General features: G+C 48.6%; 1 protein-coding gene across 1 annotated transcript in view; it reads right to left on the bottom strand.

Moving 5' to 3' along the window:
• Positions 1 to 979: 979 nt before the first annotated feature.
• LOC134496719 (vomeronasal type-2 receptor 26-like) overlaps positions 980 to 18,370 on the bottom strand; it is a 33,492-nt gene continuing 16,101 nt past the window's right edge. The window contains exons 9-11 of the mRNA XM_063302427.1: positions 18,040 to 18,264; positions 16,345 to 16,471; positions 980 to 1,878 (exon numbers count right to left, since the gene is read on the bottom strand). Of these exons, the coding sequence (XP_063158497.1) occupies positions 980 to 1,878; positions 16,345 to 16,471; positions 18,040 to 18,264 (1,251 nt within the window). The remainder of the gene's footprint in view (positions 1,879 to 16,344; positions 16,472 to 18,039; positions 18,265 to 18,370) is intronic.

The following is an 18,370-nucleotide window of genomic DNA, read 5'->3' as shown; positions in this document are numbered from 1 at the left end:
TTAGTGCTCAGGTAAGATGGAACAAAGTATAGCCAAGCACTGCAAAAAAGGACCATACCAATGGTGATCAACTTAGGTAGTGCTAGTAGAATTTCTGGCTAGGAAAGGCTTGATAAAACTAGAAAATGCCAGAAAGCCCATGTATCCCAGGACGTAGTAAATCATAACAGATGAAACCATAGCATATCAGTACAATTCCATCCATTACTGAAAGCATGTTCACCTCTGGAAAAGGGGGAGAAGTCAACAACCACAAAATACAAATGACTACTTGAATAAGGGAGCAGAAAAGAACAATGTGGGTGGCCAGTCCTTTTCCGACCTACTTCTGCATCCCAAATCCTGGCTTACTGTCCAGAAAGATTGAACTCCTGGCTTGTACACAGCCCTATTATTTACCAGCAATAAAAGGTACAAATCAGACAAAATAGATGCTACTGATACAAACAGTGGTAACACATATTTTAGCAAACACTGTTTCCTAAAATTTCATCACCTGTGACCATTTAGTAACAACCATGGAATTTCGGAAGTAGGAATTTGACTTGTAAGAAGAGTAAATGGTGAAGAGAAGGAAGGAAGGAAGGAAGGAAGGAAGGAAGGAAGGAAGGAAGGAAGGAAGGAAGGAAGGAAGGAAGTCTCCTGACTGTAAAACTGAACCTGCAAAATCCGATTATGTATTTTGATGCTTCCTATAAAAGGCTCTTATTTTTTAATTGAATTAATAAACAGCCCTCAAAGAGCATCTTGCAAAATAAATATAATTACTCTCTCTTTAAAGCAAACTGAATGATGGCTGATTCAGAGAGTCCTAGTACATATATCCCAGATAGGATAATTCCAATTTTAATATAGGGGTCATTCATTTATCATCTCACATAATTCAGGAGATGTAAATTTAAATGAAAACTCTGGAGGTTTCAAAGAAACATTACTAAAAACGGGAAATAGTGAAAAGAGGAGTTTTGTATGTTTATTACTAATGTTTTCTCTTAATTAGTTCTCTATTGTTGAGATCTGGCCTAAAGAGGATTATGTAACATTTGGGGAAATATATGCAGCCTAGCAACCCAGCACTAGAGGCCAAAATAGAGAAAACCTCCACAGCCACCATGTATTTTCCTTTGGTGCTCAGGTAGGATGGCACAAAGGAGAGCCACACACTGCAGAAAATCAGCATGCTGAACGTGAGACATTTGGCCTCATTGAAACTGCTCGGGAGGTTCCTGGAGAGAAAAGCTACAGTGAAACTGGCAGCTGCCAGTAAGCCCATGTAGCCCAGGACACAGTAGAACATGGTAGCTGAGCCTTCATTGCACTGCAGGATGATTTCCTCAATTTCTGAATAGGTGTCAACATCAGGGAAAGGTGGAAAGGTGAAAACCCACACTGTGCAGATGCTTGCCTGAATCATGGAACAAGAAAGAACAATGGAGGTGGCCAGTCCTCTTCCCAGCCACTTCCTCATACTGGATCCTGGCTTGGTGGCCATGAAAGCCAGAACCACAGTGATGGTTTTTGCCAGCACTGAAGACACAGCCACTGAGAAGATGATGCCAAAACTGATTTGTCGGAGGAGACATACTATATTGCCAGGTGCAATGAGAAACTGCAGCGAGCAAAGGAAGCAGAGGAGAAGGGAGAGGAGTAGGATGTAGGTGAGATTTTGGTTATTGGCCTTGACAATGGGAGTACAGTGGTACTTCACAAATGTTGCCAGCACCACAACTGTGCAGAGAGAGAAAAAAAGTGCCAGAATGACTAGACTTATTCCCATTGGTTCTTCATAGGATAAGAAAGCTATTTTCTTGGGAAGACATGAATCTTGGTCCTTGCTCGGATGCTGCTCTTCTGGGCATGCAGAACAATCATGCATGTCTGGAATGTAAGCATATATTTTTTTTATGGTTGTTTTCTGTGGTCATTGTATTGTTATGTACTTTGGTATCCTAGGCTACTACTATCCATCTCACTTCCTACTGTTACAGTCATTACTTAGTAATCAGAGGTTAAAATTGATTTTTTTCTCTTAAGGGACTATTTTTTCCTGGTTGTTTACTGTATGCCTTACATTTTTTCTAGAGGGGGAGCTAAGATTGTGATCAACTAATCTCAAGAACTCCTGAACTAACTCCTGGGACTGGCGTCACCCCCTCTGGCTTAGCCCTAGAGCCCAAAAATGCTATCCAGATGCAAGAAAAGAACCCAGACCAGCCCCAGTAATGATACTGAGACCATAAATTCAACAAAGCAGAGAGACATATGAGGATTGACTCTTACCTTCCTACTGCAGAGATGACACAAACCTGAGTAACAGATCTACAGCTTCAGAACCTCCCTCACTCCCAAATAACGCAACAATAACAAGACTGGACTCCTCGCCAACCCTCCCCAACTTCAGCCCAAGTCATTCCCTGGAGCAGGGAGGCAGCAAAGATAACCTCTAGGAACAATCCTCCCCCATATCCCACGAATACATTTTTCAACCCTCCTATGAGATCTGCCTTTTTTCTGCAGAAACTTTGTTCTTTATACTGCAATGGCTAAATGTTATTACAGTCAAGGCAGACAGTTTCCAGCAAGTCCTTGATCTGAAAATCCTCCATGGCAATCAGTGGACTAAAATGGATCACCACACTGGCATTCTGTTATTGAGGGATGGTAGCCCATCCCTCAATATCCATAAGACATGTAGAAGCAGTTTCTACAGCCAACCACCACTGTGTGCTGCAGAAATAACAGGTGCTTTTAGAAATCCATCAGAACTCCCATCAGAACTTCCTCAGATGGAACAGTCATAAATGTATTGTCTCGTCCTTATCTCATCTCCTGAAAGATTTTCTTTATTGACCCAGCCAAAGAAATGTTAAGTGCATACTCCTGACTTTTAATCCGCCATCTCTCCCCACCAGACTCACACAAATGAGCAAGTACTTGTTGCAGACTCACCACATTCAAACTGTCAGAGTCTTGTGATGAACGGCATGACCCTGCAGGTAAGAGTCATATTTTGGCCATCCATCCAAAGGCTTCAAAGGAGGGAGTAGAATCTATAAACACAGTACTCATAATATGAAGAAAAAACTAGCAGACATCAAAACAACCATTCTGGTGTACCCTCCCTGTACTCGTAGTGATATGGAAGTTCAAGACTGGCTTAAAAATTCTGCCCCACTGAGCATCCCCTCCAAACCATCTAATCAGATGCACAGAAAGCTATCAGCTCACTATTCTGACTTCTTCACCAACAATAGTGAAAGTGATACTGACAGTGACTCCTCCGAGAACTCCACTCCAGCAATATTCAAGGAACCAAGGCTATCCCAAGTAGCTGACACCCAAAAGAGACTGCCTTGCAGACAAAACAAATCTCAGCCAAGCACTATAGATACCCAATCTGGAGGTATACCCTCATCTGCTTCTGAATCTGAGGGGCCTCCCTTGGCACTATGGGAGCCTGGCTCACAGCAAAAACAGCTTCCCTCACCACCTCTTTCACTGGACATGTGAAAGGATGCTCCCCCTACCAAAGAGTTGGGATCCCTGCTTCTCAGTGATCCACATTTTGCTGCCCATGCTGCACTGATTCTTCTGAACTTTATGCCAGAACTACAAGGCCCCCTGCCCCACCATGAGAACAGAGGTTTCATGGACAAGCAGATGGCAGAGAAGGGAGAGCAGGAACTTTATGGTAACCACATTTTCCCCCCAACAGAGGGAGACACAATTGCAACCATCTCAACAAATAACTAATACGAAGCCACTACCCTTGCAAAAATCCACCCAGCCCCTGGTTCACAATGCATCCTCTTAACATTAATGTGACCAGCATAAGGTCACACATCTAACTTGGAATGTGGCTGGGTGGTTTGCATCCACCTGAGACCCATGCTTCACTGATGTCCTCTCCCACCATGACATCATACTGATCCAGGAAACATGGACTGCTGATGAAATGATGTTAAATGGATTTCATTCATTCTCAATTGGGGCAGAACTGGGAGTAAAGCAAGGAACACTGAAAGGAGGCCTGTGGGTCCTAGTCTCTACTATACTATGTGAAATACCAAGGCTCCTCCCCCCACTCAGATCTTATGCCATGGCAATGCTAATCAAGTTCAATCACCGTGCCCTGTTGATAATAAATGCTTATACTGCCCAGAGTCCCTCTGGTGGGAGGAGTTAAAGGTAAAGGTAAAGGTTTCCCTTGACGTAAAGTCCAGTCGTGTCCGACTCTAGGGGGCGGTGCTCATCTCCGTTTCTAAGCCTTAGAGCCGGCGTTGTCCATAGGACACTTCCGGGTCATGTGGCCAGCATGACGACAGGGAACGCCGTTACCTTCCCGCCGAAGCGGTACCTATTGATCTACTCACATTTGCATGTTTTTGAACTGCTGGGTGAGCAGGAGCTGGGATTAACAGCGGGAGCTCACCCCGCCGCGTGGTTTTGAACCGCCAACCTTCCGATCGACAGCTCAGCGGTTTAACCCGCAGTGCCACCGTGTCCCGGTGGGAGGAGTTGGGTGGTGACAAATTTGATAAATAAATAAATACATAAAGAAATAAATATGCCCAGTAAGGCAGAAATCCCAGATCAGAGCCTTGTAGGATGAATTGGAAACTTATGCTGCGGAGTTTATACTGCTGATCTCAAATGTTGGGTAGTCTGTAGTCCCGGAAGGGAACCTCAGTGCTAGATTGGGCCCCAATGACTACACCATCTATGCACAGTACAAATGTACCCCCCCCAACCCTGAAGACAACAGATTCCTCCCCAACACCCAACACCCCATTGCTCAAAAGATCAGAAATCAAACTTTGCCTGGCTCAAACTGCCTTCAGTGCTATTGACTATATCACCATCTCTAGAGACCTTCTTCCTTATGCCAAAGCCCTAGAAGTTATGCCTGAATTTGACAGTGATCATTTCCCAATCCTGCTGCAACTAATTGCCTTCACTGAAGAAACACACACTGAGGACTGTTACCAACCCCTTCTAATACCAGCAGGAAGAACTTACTGCCCAGCCAAGTGGACCTCCCATCTAAATCAAATGATAACTGCGCTACTGGCCTCAGATCACCTACAGAGCCTTCAGTCTGCCCTGACATCATCTGAGTCTCCTGATGCACTCCTGGAGAACTGTAACACCCTTACCCAAGAGCTCCACCAGCCTCTAATCCATAATAACACTACAACCTTGAGGCAACAATAGTACTACTCCAAGCTATGGTATGACAAGGTCTGTGTTAATGCCAAAAAAGCACTTGCTATCACTTACCATGCTTAAACAGTACAACACTACACCCACAGCTGCACAGGACCTTCTCCAGCAGAAGAGATACTACAAGCAACTACTGGCATGCAAGAAAAAGGAAGCCATGAAAAACAACTGGATACAGCTAATTCAAGCAGTCAAACTTTATGCAAGACATCTACCCCCCCAAAAAAAACATACTTGCAGAGGAGCAAGCTGGCTTTAGGGAAGGCCTATCCACCATTGATCAGTGTCTAGATCTCCAACACCTCATTGAAATATACTGCTTCCATAATGCAATCCCCCTTTATTCTGCCTTCATAGTCTTCAAAGCAGCTTTTGATTCCATATCCCAAGCTATGGGAAAAACTGGAGGCCTCCTTAATAGACTGATGCTTTCTTTATTAAATAGCTATACACCATGAAAGGACTTCACTCAAAGTAAGATGTAACCCACAGGGCCATCTCACCAGTGCCACTGGAACTGAGAAGAGCAAGGCTGCATACTGGCCCCTCTCCTATTAAATTTCTATATCAACTCCATGGTGGACGATCTCCACAAGACCAACTTTTACTCCCCAAAACCTGCTGGAAGACATATCTCTGTTCTACTCTATGCAGATGATGCAGCAATACTTTCAAGAACACCTACTGGCCTTCAAAAAGCACTGAGAGCACTAATACAGTACTGCAAGGAAGAACAGCTAAAACTCAATTATCTGAAAACTAAAATTATGGCATTTGCCAAAAGGCCAAGAGCCACTCCTAGATCATAGATGGCCATAAGACTGAGCAGGTCTCATGTTTCAAATACCTGGGAGTAGTCCTTCATTCTGCCAGCAGTAGAAAAGCCCATGGGGACCACATTACTGATATTGCACAAAGGAGCTCTTCTGCCATTCTTAAGTACCTAAAGTCAAGAGGTGGCCACTATATACCTGCAGCACTCAAATAATTCAAAGCCAAGCCAATAGCACAAATCCTGTATGGTGCCCAGCTTGGCCCCTTCTCAATTTTGCACCATGAGAACTTGGCAATCCAAATTCCTAAGATTGGCCCTTCAAGTCTCAAAATATGCCTCAAATGCCACCCTGAGATAAGAAACAGGCCTCATGAAAGTGGAGGCTAGAGTGTGGGTGGTCATACTCAACTATTGGCTCAGATTATCCCTTTTTCCCTTGGCCTTGCCCCATTAACTATGAGGAATGACTTCCAGTCCACAAGGAAAGAGGCAGTGGCAACTCAAATCTCATCTCTGGGCTTCTCTCCAGGTCTACTGCTCAGCATGAGATATGATCAGGCCAAAACACTCATTAAACAGTGTGTAGCAGACACAGAGCGCCAACTGGATTTACCCAGGTCTCCAACCTTTATTGCCAGTGAATCCAGCAGGTACTGTATTCTGCCTCCCCTATGGCATACTTACCTAAACTTAAGGTATCCAACCATCGGAGGGCCTTTACTATGACATGATGTCACCTTCTCCCCTCAGGGAGGGAAGACAAAGCCCCTGTGACTCTGGTCACATAGAAACAACAGAGCATGTGCTCCTCCAGTGCCTGTATTATAGAGACGTTCATACTAGCCACATTTTACCTTTATTGTATAAATACCCAGGGCACTTAGGATGATTTTACACCTACCTGATGCTATCAGATGCTGTCATGAGTGCCGTTGAGCTGAAGACATCAGCGCAATGGCACACATGACAATAACAAGGAAACAGGGGAAGGGGCTCAAGATAAGCAGCCATCAACTCACAAAGACGAAAGAACAAGATACAATGGCTAAACGGATCGCGAGGCACACCCAAGCTGTTAGCGCTAGCGCAACAGAGATCGCCCAGCTGACAACAATCACCGGAGGAATAGGGAAACTGATGATGGGCGATCCCGGAGCGCCAGCGGGGCCTCGCAACCCCTCACCTACCGGCAAGACAGCATGTTGGACAAAGGGGGGGTGACGTAACCTCGAGTGAGGGGGCGCTGACCGGCGCGGGGTATTTAAACCCCGCACCGGCGCGCTCCTGTCACTCTCAGCTTTTTTCTACCACTGTATCTACACTACGAATAAACCAGAGCCTGCTTCAACGGAATCAGTGTCTGTGTGTTACTCGGAGGTAGGCAGCGCATGACATAAAGCTGAGAGTCACAAACTCAGCCTCGCCGAGCCCCACCGGACGACAACGAGCCGCGGGAGGAGTAGACGGCGAGAAGACCAGGAACGATGAGGCCGGCACGACGCGGACAAGGGGGGCGAGCCGCACGGCAAGAAGCAGAGGAGGACCGATCGAGGCCAGAGGCACCGCGGACTCCCGGAGCCATGGACGCCCACCCGGCCCAACCTGAGCCTCAGCTCCAACCCCAAGGGGAGATGGCGACGGAGGCTACCCGGCCACGGGTGGGAGCAACATACCTCCCGAGACCAGCGGAGAACCTCGCGCCCCACATCGCACCCCAGCCACGGGCGTGGAGTGGGAGCCCAACGGCGGTAAGCACGGGGGAGGACGAAGAAGCAACCCAGCCGACGGCGGAGGAAGCGGGCCAACGGTCGGGAGTGCCTGAACCCCACCGGCGACCCACCCCCGCCGACACACCGATGGAACCGGCCCCAGCGGCAGCGCGGATCGCGGACGGGGACGCACAAGCTAGACTCGTGGCCATGGAGACCCAACTGAAGGAACTCCGGACCATGCTTCAGTCGTTGATGTCCCCCGCGCCGCCCAACGACGTCCCCGCACAGGTCCACACCCCGAGCGAGGCGCCGAACTCCCACGGGCCAGAGGACGGTCAACAAACGGCACAGGCGGACGACGCCACAGGCCGGGAAGCGAGAGCAAGGGGCTCACAAAACGCCCAGGCCCCAAAGGACTTCCCCATCTTCTTTGATGGGAACCCCGCGAAACTGTCGTTCTTCATCACGTACGCCAGGGAGTTCATGGGGAGGCACGGACACTCCTATGACTCCGAAGCGGACAATATCGCAGCCGTGGCGATCAAACTACAAGACCGAGCGGCGGACTGGTACGTCCAACTGTACGAGTCCAGCTCCCCCGCCCTCGCCAACTTCCACGCCTTCATCAATGAGATGAAGAGCTACTTTGAGGACCCACTAGCCAAAGTGAGAGCGAAAAGCGCACTCCAAAGACATAAACAGGGTGCACGCACTGTCCTGGACTACGCCCTCGAGTTCAAAGCCCTTGCAGGGAAGGTCAACGACTGGTCCGAGACCACCCTGCTGGAAATGTTCAAAAGGGGGCTCAACCGCGATGTACTCCAATGGGCCCTCAACCGCGACGACCCAGAGACTCTACATGGGTGGATCCACCTCGCGGGGAAAGCAGAACACGTGCACCGCACCTTCCTCATGGCAATGGCGGAAGACACGACCAACACCTGCCAAAAGGTACCCGCGCCACACGTGGGGACGGCCAGTCCCACATACCCAAGGAAGAAATTTAATTGCGGGCCCTGCGGGAGGTGTGGAAAACTGGGGCACAAGACGGCAGATTGCTTCGTCAACCGACCGCCAGCCAGTGTGCCTAAACCCGCCCCGAAAACTAGCCTCAAACCACCTAACCCGCCACCGCCCCCTCACCGCCGAATAACTGGAGCCACAGCGACACCAGAGGAAGGCTGGGACGCCTACCGGGGGGGAGAGGACGCCGTAGACCCAGACCAGCCGGCGGGAAACGCTCCCCGCCTGCCCTGAAACGCGTTGCGAGGCAGGCGGTGGGACAGCAGCGCGGACCACCTCGACGGAACGGCGAAAGCTCCATTATAATGGCGGCAATCAAACTCTCTGCCGGCAACGGAGCCACCACGGCCGCGGCACTAGTGGACTCGGGGTGCTCGAAAAACCTCATCCACCCCGACCTAGTCGCCAAACTCGACCTCCGCTGCTCCCCCCTCCCCACGCCGCTGGCATTCCACCAGCTGGACGGCTCAACAGCGGGAGGGAAACCAGCCACGATGCAGACCGAGCCGGTCACCCTGCAAATGGGCACTCACACCGAACGCACATCATTCGTTGTCACCCACATCAGACGACCCATTGCAGTCTTGGGGATGCCATGGCTCGCGACGAACAACCCGCGCATCGACTGGGAGACCCGCACCTTCATATTTGGCGACGGCGAGTACCGGGCGCCAGTTCCGGCGGGCAGAACCAACCCCACTGTGGGACGAGCAGAGGCGGCTACACAGGACAACGCAGCTACCACAGCAGACCTACTGGAACAATACGCTGACTTCTCCGAGGTCTTCGGAGAGGCGGAAGCTGACGAACTACCCCCCCACCGCAAGACGGACTGTCATATTGACCTGCTGCCCGACGTCCCCTTACCTAGACCGAAGATCTACTCGATGACCCCGAAGGAGATGGCAACCCTCCGGGAGTTCATCGATAAAAACCTAGAGAGGGGATTCATAGAGCCAGCATGCTCACCGGTCGGAGCCCCCGTCTTATTCCGGGAGAAGAAAGACGGCACCCTACGGCTCTGCACCGACTACCGGGGCCTAAACGCGGCTTCCCTGTCCAACAAATACCCCTTACCCCTGGTAAAAGATATGCTCGCCCACCTGTCCACGGGCAAGGTCTTCTCCAAGCTGGACCTTCGCGAGGCGTACTACCGCATCCGAATCAGGGAGGGGGACGAATGGAAGACTGCGTTCAACTGCCCCCTAGCTGCCTTCCAGTACAAAGTCCTGCCGTTCGGACTCGCGGGGGCCCTGGGGGTGTTTATGCAGCTCATCAGTGAGGTCCTGCATGAACACCTGTTCAAAGGGGTCCTCGTCTACATAGACGACGTCCTTATCTACACTAAAACGCACGAGGAACATGTGACCCTAGTCAGACAAGTCCTCGATAAGCTCAGAAGGGCACAGCTCTATGCCAAACCCGCAAAGTGCGAATTCCATAAAGCGCGCCTAGACTACCTGGGGTACCGAATCTCCGGAGACGGCATAGAAATGGACCCTGCAAAAGTCGAGGCGGTGCTGAACTGGGAACGCCCCCGCAACAGACGCCAACTCCAGAGCTTCCTCGGCTTCGCGAATTTTTACAGATCATTCGCCCGGGGGTTCGCGGAGATAGCCCTCCCCCTAACGGACCTCCTCAAAACCAAAGGGGTGGGGGACACCCGACGCACCAAGAACCTGGGCACAGTATTGAATTGGATTCCCGCGTGCCAGACCGCATTCAATAAGTTGAAAGCGCTGTTCACCACAGAGCCAATCCTCGCGCACCCGGACCCAGAACAGCCGTTCGTGGTCCAAGCCGACACCTCAGACTTCTCCCTGGGGGCCATCCTACTCCAAAAGGACCCCACGGGACTCCTGAAACCATGCGCCTACCTGTCGAGGAAATTCTCCGAGACAGAAAGGCGATGGCACGTCTGGGAGAAGGAAGCCTTCGCGGTAAAATCGGCGCTGGAAACATGGAGACACCTACTCGAAGGAGCCGCCCAACCATTCGAGGTCTGGACCGACCACTGGAACCTCGAGGCCCTCCGAACGCCCAGACGCCTTAGCCCAAAACAGGTCCGATGGGCCCAATTCTTCAGCTGCTTCAACTTCCAGCTGAAGTTCATGCCGGGTAAAAAGAACTTCCTGGCTGACGCCCTTTCCCAACTGCCCCAAGACGAAGAGCCCGCCCCAGACACCATTGGGACAGTCCTATCCGCTTCTCAACTGGGGATGGCCGTGACCACCCGGAGCGGCGCTCGGAGGCAGCTCGACTCTACGGCGCAACCGACGGTGGGACAACCTGTGACCAGACGACGCCAACCGCAACTACCAGGGGGGATATGCACGGACCTCACCGCCGCCCTCAAAACCGACCCCTGGTTCCTGGCAAACCCTGACAAGGTAACGATGGCACAGGACCTGGCATGGGGGGAAGGCAGAATCTATGTCCCGGACTCGCAACGCCAAGCGATCTTGCATAGATCCTACGACACCAAGCAAGCGGGACACTTTGGGTTCCTTAAGACCCTGCACCTAACAAGGCGTCAATTCTGGTGGCCCGCGCTAAGACGGGACGTGAAAGCTTACATAGCATCCTGCCCAACGTGCGCCAGAGCCAAACGGGCACCAGGCAAACCCTCGGGGCTTTTACAACAGGTGGCAGAACCCTCCCGCCCATGGGAGGAAATCTCCATGGATTTTATAGTGGACCACCCACCCAGCCAGAAGAAAACGGCCATTTGGGTGGTGAAAGACTATTTTTCGAAACAGGCCCACTTCATCCCCTGCACATCGGTCCCGTCCGCACAACAACTAGCCAAACTCTTCCTCATCCACGTGTACAGGTTACACGGATGTCCCGCACGTGTGGTGACTGACAGGGGCACACAATTCACTTCTAAATTCTGGCGGGCCTTCCTAAAGCTGACGGGGACCCAACAGGCCCTATCCACTGCCTGGCACCCCCAGACGGACGGAGCCACAGAGGTCCTCAATGCCACCCTAGAACAATTCATACGCTCATACACCAACTACCATCAAGACGACTGGGCCGAACTGCTCCCATTCGCCGAAGTCGCATACAACAACGCCGTTCACATGAGCACGGGGAAAACTCCGTTCGAGGTAGTCTCGGGGCGTGACTTCGTCCCCATACCGGAGCTACCACAACCCCCGGAACCCCAGGTGGACGCTAGCGACTGGGGACGGAAGATTGCGGAATCGTGGCCAATAATCACGGCAGTGCTGAAGGAAGCACAGGCGGCCTACAAAGAGCAGGCCGACAAGCACCGGCGCCAACAACCGACGTTCCAGGCTGGGGATATGGCCTACCTATCCACCAAATTCCTAAAGTCACCCCAACCCTCGAACAAACTGGGGCCTAAGTACATCGGGCCGTTCCGAGTCACACAGATAGTGAACCCGGTGGCAATACGCTTGGACCTGCCACACAACCTACGGAGACTCCACCCGGTATTCCACACCAGCCTCCTGAAACCGGCAACTACCTCTCGATGGCACCCAAGCACGCCACTGCCCTCACCGGTGATGATCGACGGCCAACATCACTTTGACGTAAGGGACATACTCGACTCCCGCAGGCAACGGGGAACTTTACACTATTTGGTCAGGTGGAAACACTTCCCCCACCCAGAATGGGTGGCGGCGCACAACGTTAACGCGCCTGACCTGACCCGGGCTTTTCACCGGGCGTACCCCGACAAGCCTAAGGCAAGACTAGCAAACTGGCACCTGCATACCCCCTCCCCCGTGGGCCCCCCCACCTACCGTGCCCCAAGGGAAAGGGCCCCCCCAAGCCCGCGACTTGGGTGGACCTCCCCCCCCCGGGACTCACCCCCCCTGCCCCGGGCCCACGAGGCAGTAACAAGCAGTCGCCAGCACCCTCCCCCCGCCCCGGGCCCACGGGGGAGTGGCAATCAAGTCAACAGTGCATCCTGGGGGCAACGCCCAGGAGCACACACAACAAAGGCGACGCACTTAGAATAAAAATAAGGGCCCTACCTGGAGCTGATAAGCACCCGACCAGCCACGCCTCTCTCCTCGCCGAACTGAGCCAAACAAACAGGGTGTGGCCGGAGCATGCGCACGCCCAGGGTGTGACCGGGGCATGCGCACTGAGAACACACCCTAGAGGGACACGTGGTAGAGGGCGGAACAAAGGGAGGGGCGAAAACACTCCGGCGGGAAATTAAAAAAAAAAAAAAACATTTTGACAGCTCTCCTGGTAAAAAACCGGAAAGCTGGGGGGGGGGGGCACTATTCGGACAGGGGGCAGTATGTCATGAGTGCCGTTGAGCTGAAGACATCAGCGCAATGGCACACATGACAATAACAAGGAAACAGGGGAAGGGGCTCAAGATAAGCAGCCATCAACTCACTAAGATGAAAGAACAAGATACAATGACTAAACGGATCGCAAGGCACACCCAAACTGTTAGCGCTAGCGCAACGGAGATCGCCCAGCTGACAGCAATCACCGCAGGAATAGGGAAACCGATGATGGGCGATCCCGGAGCACCAGCGGGGCCTCGCAACCCCTCACCTACCGGCAAGACAGCATGTTGGACAAAGGGGGGGTGACGTAACCTCGAGTGAGGGGGCGCTGACTGGCGTGGGGTATTTAAACCCCGCACCGGCGCGCTACTGTCACTCTCAGCTTTTTTCTACCACTGTATCTACACTACGAATGAACCAGAGCCTGCTTCAATGGAATCAGTGTCTGTGTGTTATTCGGAGGTAGGCAGCGCATGACAGATGCCAACCCTGCTACAATATACAATATTGTCAGGTTCTGTGCAGCAGCACTTAAAATTAGCTAGATGATGACCAGTGCCATAATCTAGCATTTATTGTATTATAATAGACTACTGCATTTACAGATACACTAACCTTTATGCGCCCCTATACCCATCTAATGCTTCCACCCCTCCCTCCAGATTTTCTTTTTTCCCTTTTCCCTTTTCCTTTACACTTCTGTGTTTTAACTTTTAGATTTTAATGTATTTTTTATTTCTGTGTCTTAGCTTTTTATATCAGATGTTAATGTACATTTGTGTTTTAGATTCTTAAATTAGATTTATTGTACCTTCTATCCTTCTAACTGAATGTGCCCCAACCTCCTTATCCCGGTCTGCAACTGTAATAAAGATTTGTTTGTTTGTTTTGTTTGTACATTTTGTCTATTTATTTATTTTGTTCTATTTTTGTGTCATGTTTTATGGGGTACAATTTGCTATAGGATTCTCTAGACACTATTATTAAGGCCTACCTTGTGGCGATAAAAGGGGCGAAACGTCAATATTTCTCCACTCTTATTGCGTCTGCAGAATGCTGCCCAATTCCTTTTGGGGAAGGTGGGCTCAGTGACCCATCTACAGGGCTGTGAAGAGAAATTTGCTGAGCATCTGCAAGACAAAATTGCTCAGATTTGCTCCAAGTTAGACTCAAGGTGTGAGGCTTGGTCTGGAGAGATAATAGGGGAACAGGCTTACCCAGTTATCTTGGAGGAGTTTGATCCTCTTGGACCTGAGGAAGTGGACAGGATCCTATGGACTGTAAATGCCATCACATGTCATCTAGACTCGTGCCCCTACTGGCTAGTAAAAGCAGCCCAGGAGGTGACATGTTGTTGGGTCCATGCAGTGGTTAATACATCCTTGGGAGAGGGGGTGTTCCTGACTGCCTTTAAAGAGGCATTGGTGCACCCGCTCCTCAGGAAGCCATAGCTGGACCCTACTGTTCTGGACAATTTTCATCCAGTCTCCCACCTTCCCTTTTTTGGAAGGTGGTGGAGAAAGTGGTGGCTTTGCAGCTCCAGAGGGTCCTGGAGGAAGCAGGTTATCTAGACCCCTTTCAGTCAGGTTTCAGACCCAGTTATGGGACAGAAACGGCATTGGTCGTGCTTATGGATGATCTCTGGCGGGAGCGGGATGGAGGGAGTGCATCCATCCTAGCTCTCCTTGTTCTCTCAGTGGCTTTCGATACCATCGACAATGGTATCCTTTTTGGGCGGCTCAGAGAGTTGGCGATGGGTGGCATAGTTCTACACTGGTTCACCTCCTTCCTCCAGGGCCAGTCCCAGTCAGTGTTGATAGGGGAGGAGAGATTGGCCCCACGGCACCTTCTTTGTGGGGTGCCGCAGGGATCAGTACTCTCCCCTGTCCTTTTTAACATCTACGTGAAACCGCTGGGCGAGAACATCCATCACCATGGGATGAGGTATCATCAGTATGCTGATGATACTCAATTGTATATCTCCATCCTGGGTGAAGTAAGTGATGCTGTAACTACACTCTCTGAGTGTCTGGGGGCTGTGGGGGCCTGGATGGGGAACAACAGGCTTTCAACTAAATCCTGGTAAGACCGAGTGGCTGTGGGTTAATGGTTCTTCCGTATCTGGGACATTAACATCTTTGGTTCTGGATGGGGTTGCACTGCCCCAGACAGACCCAGTGCGTAACTTGGGGGTCCTCCTGGACTCACAGCTCCTGCTCGAAGAACAGGTGGCCAGGAGAGCCTTTGTGCAGCTATGTGCTGTGCACCAGTTATACCCCTTCCTGGATTGGGAGGCCCTTCAAACAGTCACTCATACCCTTGTTATCTCTCATATAGATTATTGCAATGTGCTCTACATGGGGCTACCCTTGAAAAGTATCCGGAAGCTTCAGCTGGTCCAGAATGTAGCCCACAAGCTGTTTGTGGTGCCCCCAGAAGGGCATATGTAACACCGCTGCTTTGTGAGCTGCACTGGGTACCAGTTTGCTTCCAGGTCCAATTCAAGGTGTTGGTTATTACCTTTTAGCTACTTCGCCACTTGGACTTTTTATTTTTTATTTTTATCATTATTTATATTATTTATTATTGTATTTTTATATGTGAATTTTATGGTTGTTGTTTTAATCGATTGTGAACCACCCAGAGTCCCCTGATGGGAGAAGATGGGTGGGGACAAATTAAATAAATAAATAAATTATTGAAAATGATATCACTAAAAATAAATATAGTGGACTGTGTTAGTATCAATTCATTTCTGTTTGATTTTGTTCCTTTCCTTCAACCAGGCATTGGGCTAAGATAGAAGTGAGCCAGCTAATGTAAAAGCAGAGGGAGTCTATATGATGTTGGATCACTTTGCTTGGAATACGGAGTGTTCTCATGGGGTTTGTTTTGCTTTATTTCTTGTTTTTATTTAATATTATTTTGAGCCACCAAGTATTATCTTGTATAAGACAGGTGGCCATATAAGTTTATCTAATAAAAGAAAAGAAAGAAAAGAAAATAATTCCTAGGATAAAATTAAATGGCTATTCATATTCACAAATACAACAGAGTTTATAGTGGACATTTTGATGCAGAGTTAAAGAAAGGAGTGAAAGAGAAATGAAAAGTGTTTGTGTTATTTTGATCAAATCTATTAACTGCTTGAGTTATTTTTCAAACCACAAGAAGTTCTTTTTTAATATAGAGAAAAAGGTATGCTAAAGTCTAAATAGGTCAATAAACAAGTAAGTGTGTCCTACAAGAATATGTACTGTGTTATCCAGGCTAAATCCTGGTGTGTTTTTACCACCATAAGATGAACTCTGTTCATGATGCCTCTTACCCTTCTGGCTTGAAATTTTCTCTCTGGGACATGGAAAGCAATCATAGCAGCAAAACGGCTTCCCCTCCTGCTTTCTTTTGAAAGTACCTGGGAGGCAGCTCTCAGTACACACCGAAAGAGGTACAGTCTGCCCAAGAAGTAAAATAAGAAGGAAAATGTTTGCATTCAATCAGGTGTCTGAAATTAAGAGCTACAAAATATCATAACTGATTAATATTCACCAAATCAAGGATGCAAATTGCAAGGACTTATTTTTTCTCAACAACATCATTGTCAAAACTATTTAATAATGGCTTTTTTTCCTGTTCCACTAATTGAAAAAGAAACTTTGCTTCTTCTAAACTGGGAAATATTTCAGGCTCAGACCATGCTGAAGTTAATTCAGTTGGACTCATAACTAAGTTATTTTTTGCAATTAGTTAAACTCTCGCTATGGATAATAAAGACTTTTAACATAAAATTAAAGAGAAATCAACATACTTTTCAGGCTTATTTTAAAATCAAGAATCTAGTGCAGTGCTCCTGGATATAACAAATGCATTTACAAGAGGGTTGTAATGAGGTGAATATGATAGAGCTAAAAGAGGGCATCCTCAAAAGAGATAACACACTTGAAAGAAAGTGCCCTGGCAGTCTTTCCTGTGAGCCCAACTTCAGAGACAAGACCTCACACCCAATTCCATGTGGAACAGCGCCTCTGGTCTCAAACAGAGTCTCCCACATTACAGGCTCTTCCTTCCCTGCCATAGTTTCACAATGAATGCCAAACCCAAAACCTGGATGGGCGCCTTTTCAAGAGGAACACCTCCCTCTTGGCCATTCAGGTCTGGACTCTCATCTCCTGCCAGATTAAAACATGAAGTTGTTAGAAGGCATTATTATTAGTGGAGAGAATATTATTTCAGGAAGATCTGGCCTTCCTGAGAAACAGTCAGAGAAGAAGGCTTCTGATCACCTGTATGATATGATCACAGACCTGTATGATATGATGATACTTCAATCCAACTTTATGTAGAAGTGAAATAGTGGCACCCTTATGGGAGCAGCCACTGGGTTCATCTCTCCTCCCCACCGCCAAAGAATGGAATCACAACTCCTGCAGGCATTCCTGTAGGATCCTACGGTTCCATATATCTTCTTTAAAGAAGAAATAATCTCATTTTTAATTACTGGTTCAGGATGATCAGAACAATATAATTTATTTAGCGTATTAGTAATCCTTTATATTAGCATGACTTGTTTAAACATCTTAATTTATATTTTTCCCCTACATCTAATAAAAGCAGTTTGCCATGTTCATTACTATCAGAATACAAAACTAAAATATCTACCAGTGATATAAAATTACTAGAGACTTCATCATGCACACTTGACATTGAATCCAGACAAACTAGTTTTAGCAGCCTGTCCACTCCTTTTTAAATTCTGATTATATTTTGTTCTTCTAAATGTTCACTGTTTGTCAGACAAATCAACAACAATTCTATGATTTTTAACCTTTTTCTGAATATCAGCATGCTCTATTCATAAAATACCCCTCTCTGAAGGGTATGGCAAATAGCCTGTGTCATAACTAAAGCTCATACTTTTATTTGGGAAAAAAGTATGGCTATAATATTCTTCCTATCTTAAATGATAAAGAGTTATTTTTTGGGATATCTTCCCTTTCATTCAAGCAAAAAATGCAGACCCTACTTGGTTGAAAGTTCTGGGCCAGGTGATGGCTTCCTCATGGACGGTGAACTTTTTCTCTTCAACCCAGGGATCCAGCTTCCCAACTTTCACTCGATGGAAGGATTGGTTTGGGAATGTGACCCAGTTTATAATATCAAATCCAACTATCAATTCCCTCCTCTGATCAAACAGAATCCTATCCCCAGCACTGTTATTAAATGAGATCCTTTTCAGAAACCGGTGAAGCTGAGTAAAAATGCATACACAAATGTTGGTAAGAAAACAGAATCAGTAATAAATACACTATTTTCACATCAGCTGCTGCAGCATTGTGTGCAGATGCTCGACTTGC

The sequence above is a fragment of the Candoia aspera genome, chromosome 4 (genome assembly GCF_035149785.1).
Source record: "Candoia aspera isolate rCanAsp1 chromosome 4, rCanAsp1.hap2, whole genome shotgun sequence".
NCBI classification, from domain to species: domain Eukaryota; kingdom Metazoa; phylum Chordata; class Lepidosauria; order Squamata; family Boidae; genus Candoia; species Candoia aspera.
Note: the sequence above shows the minus strand (reverse complement) of the source record. Positions and strands in the feature narration are given on the sequence as shown.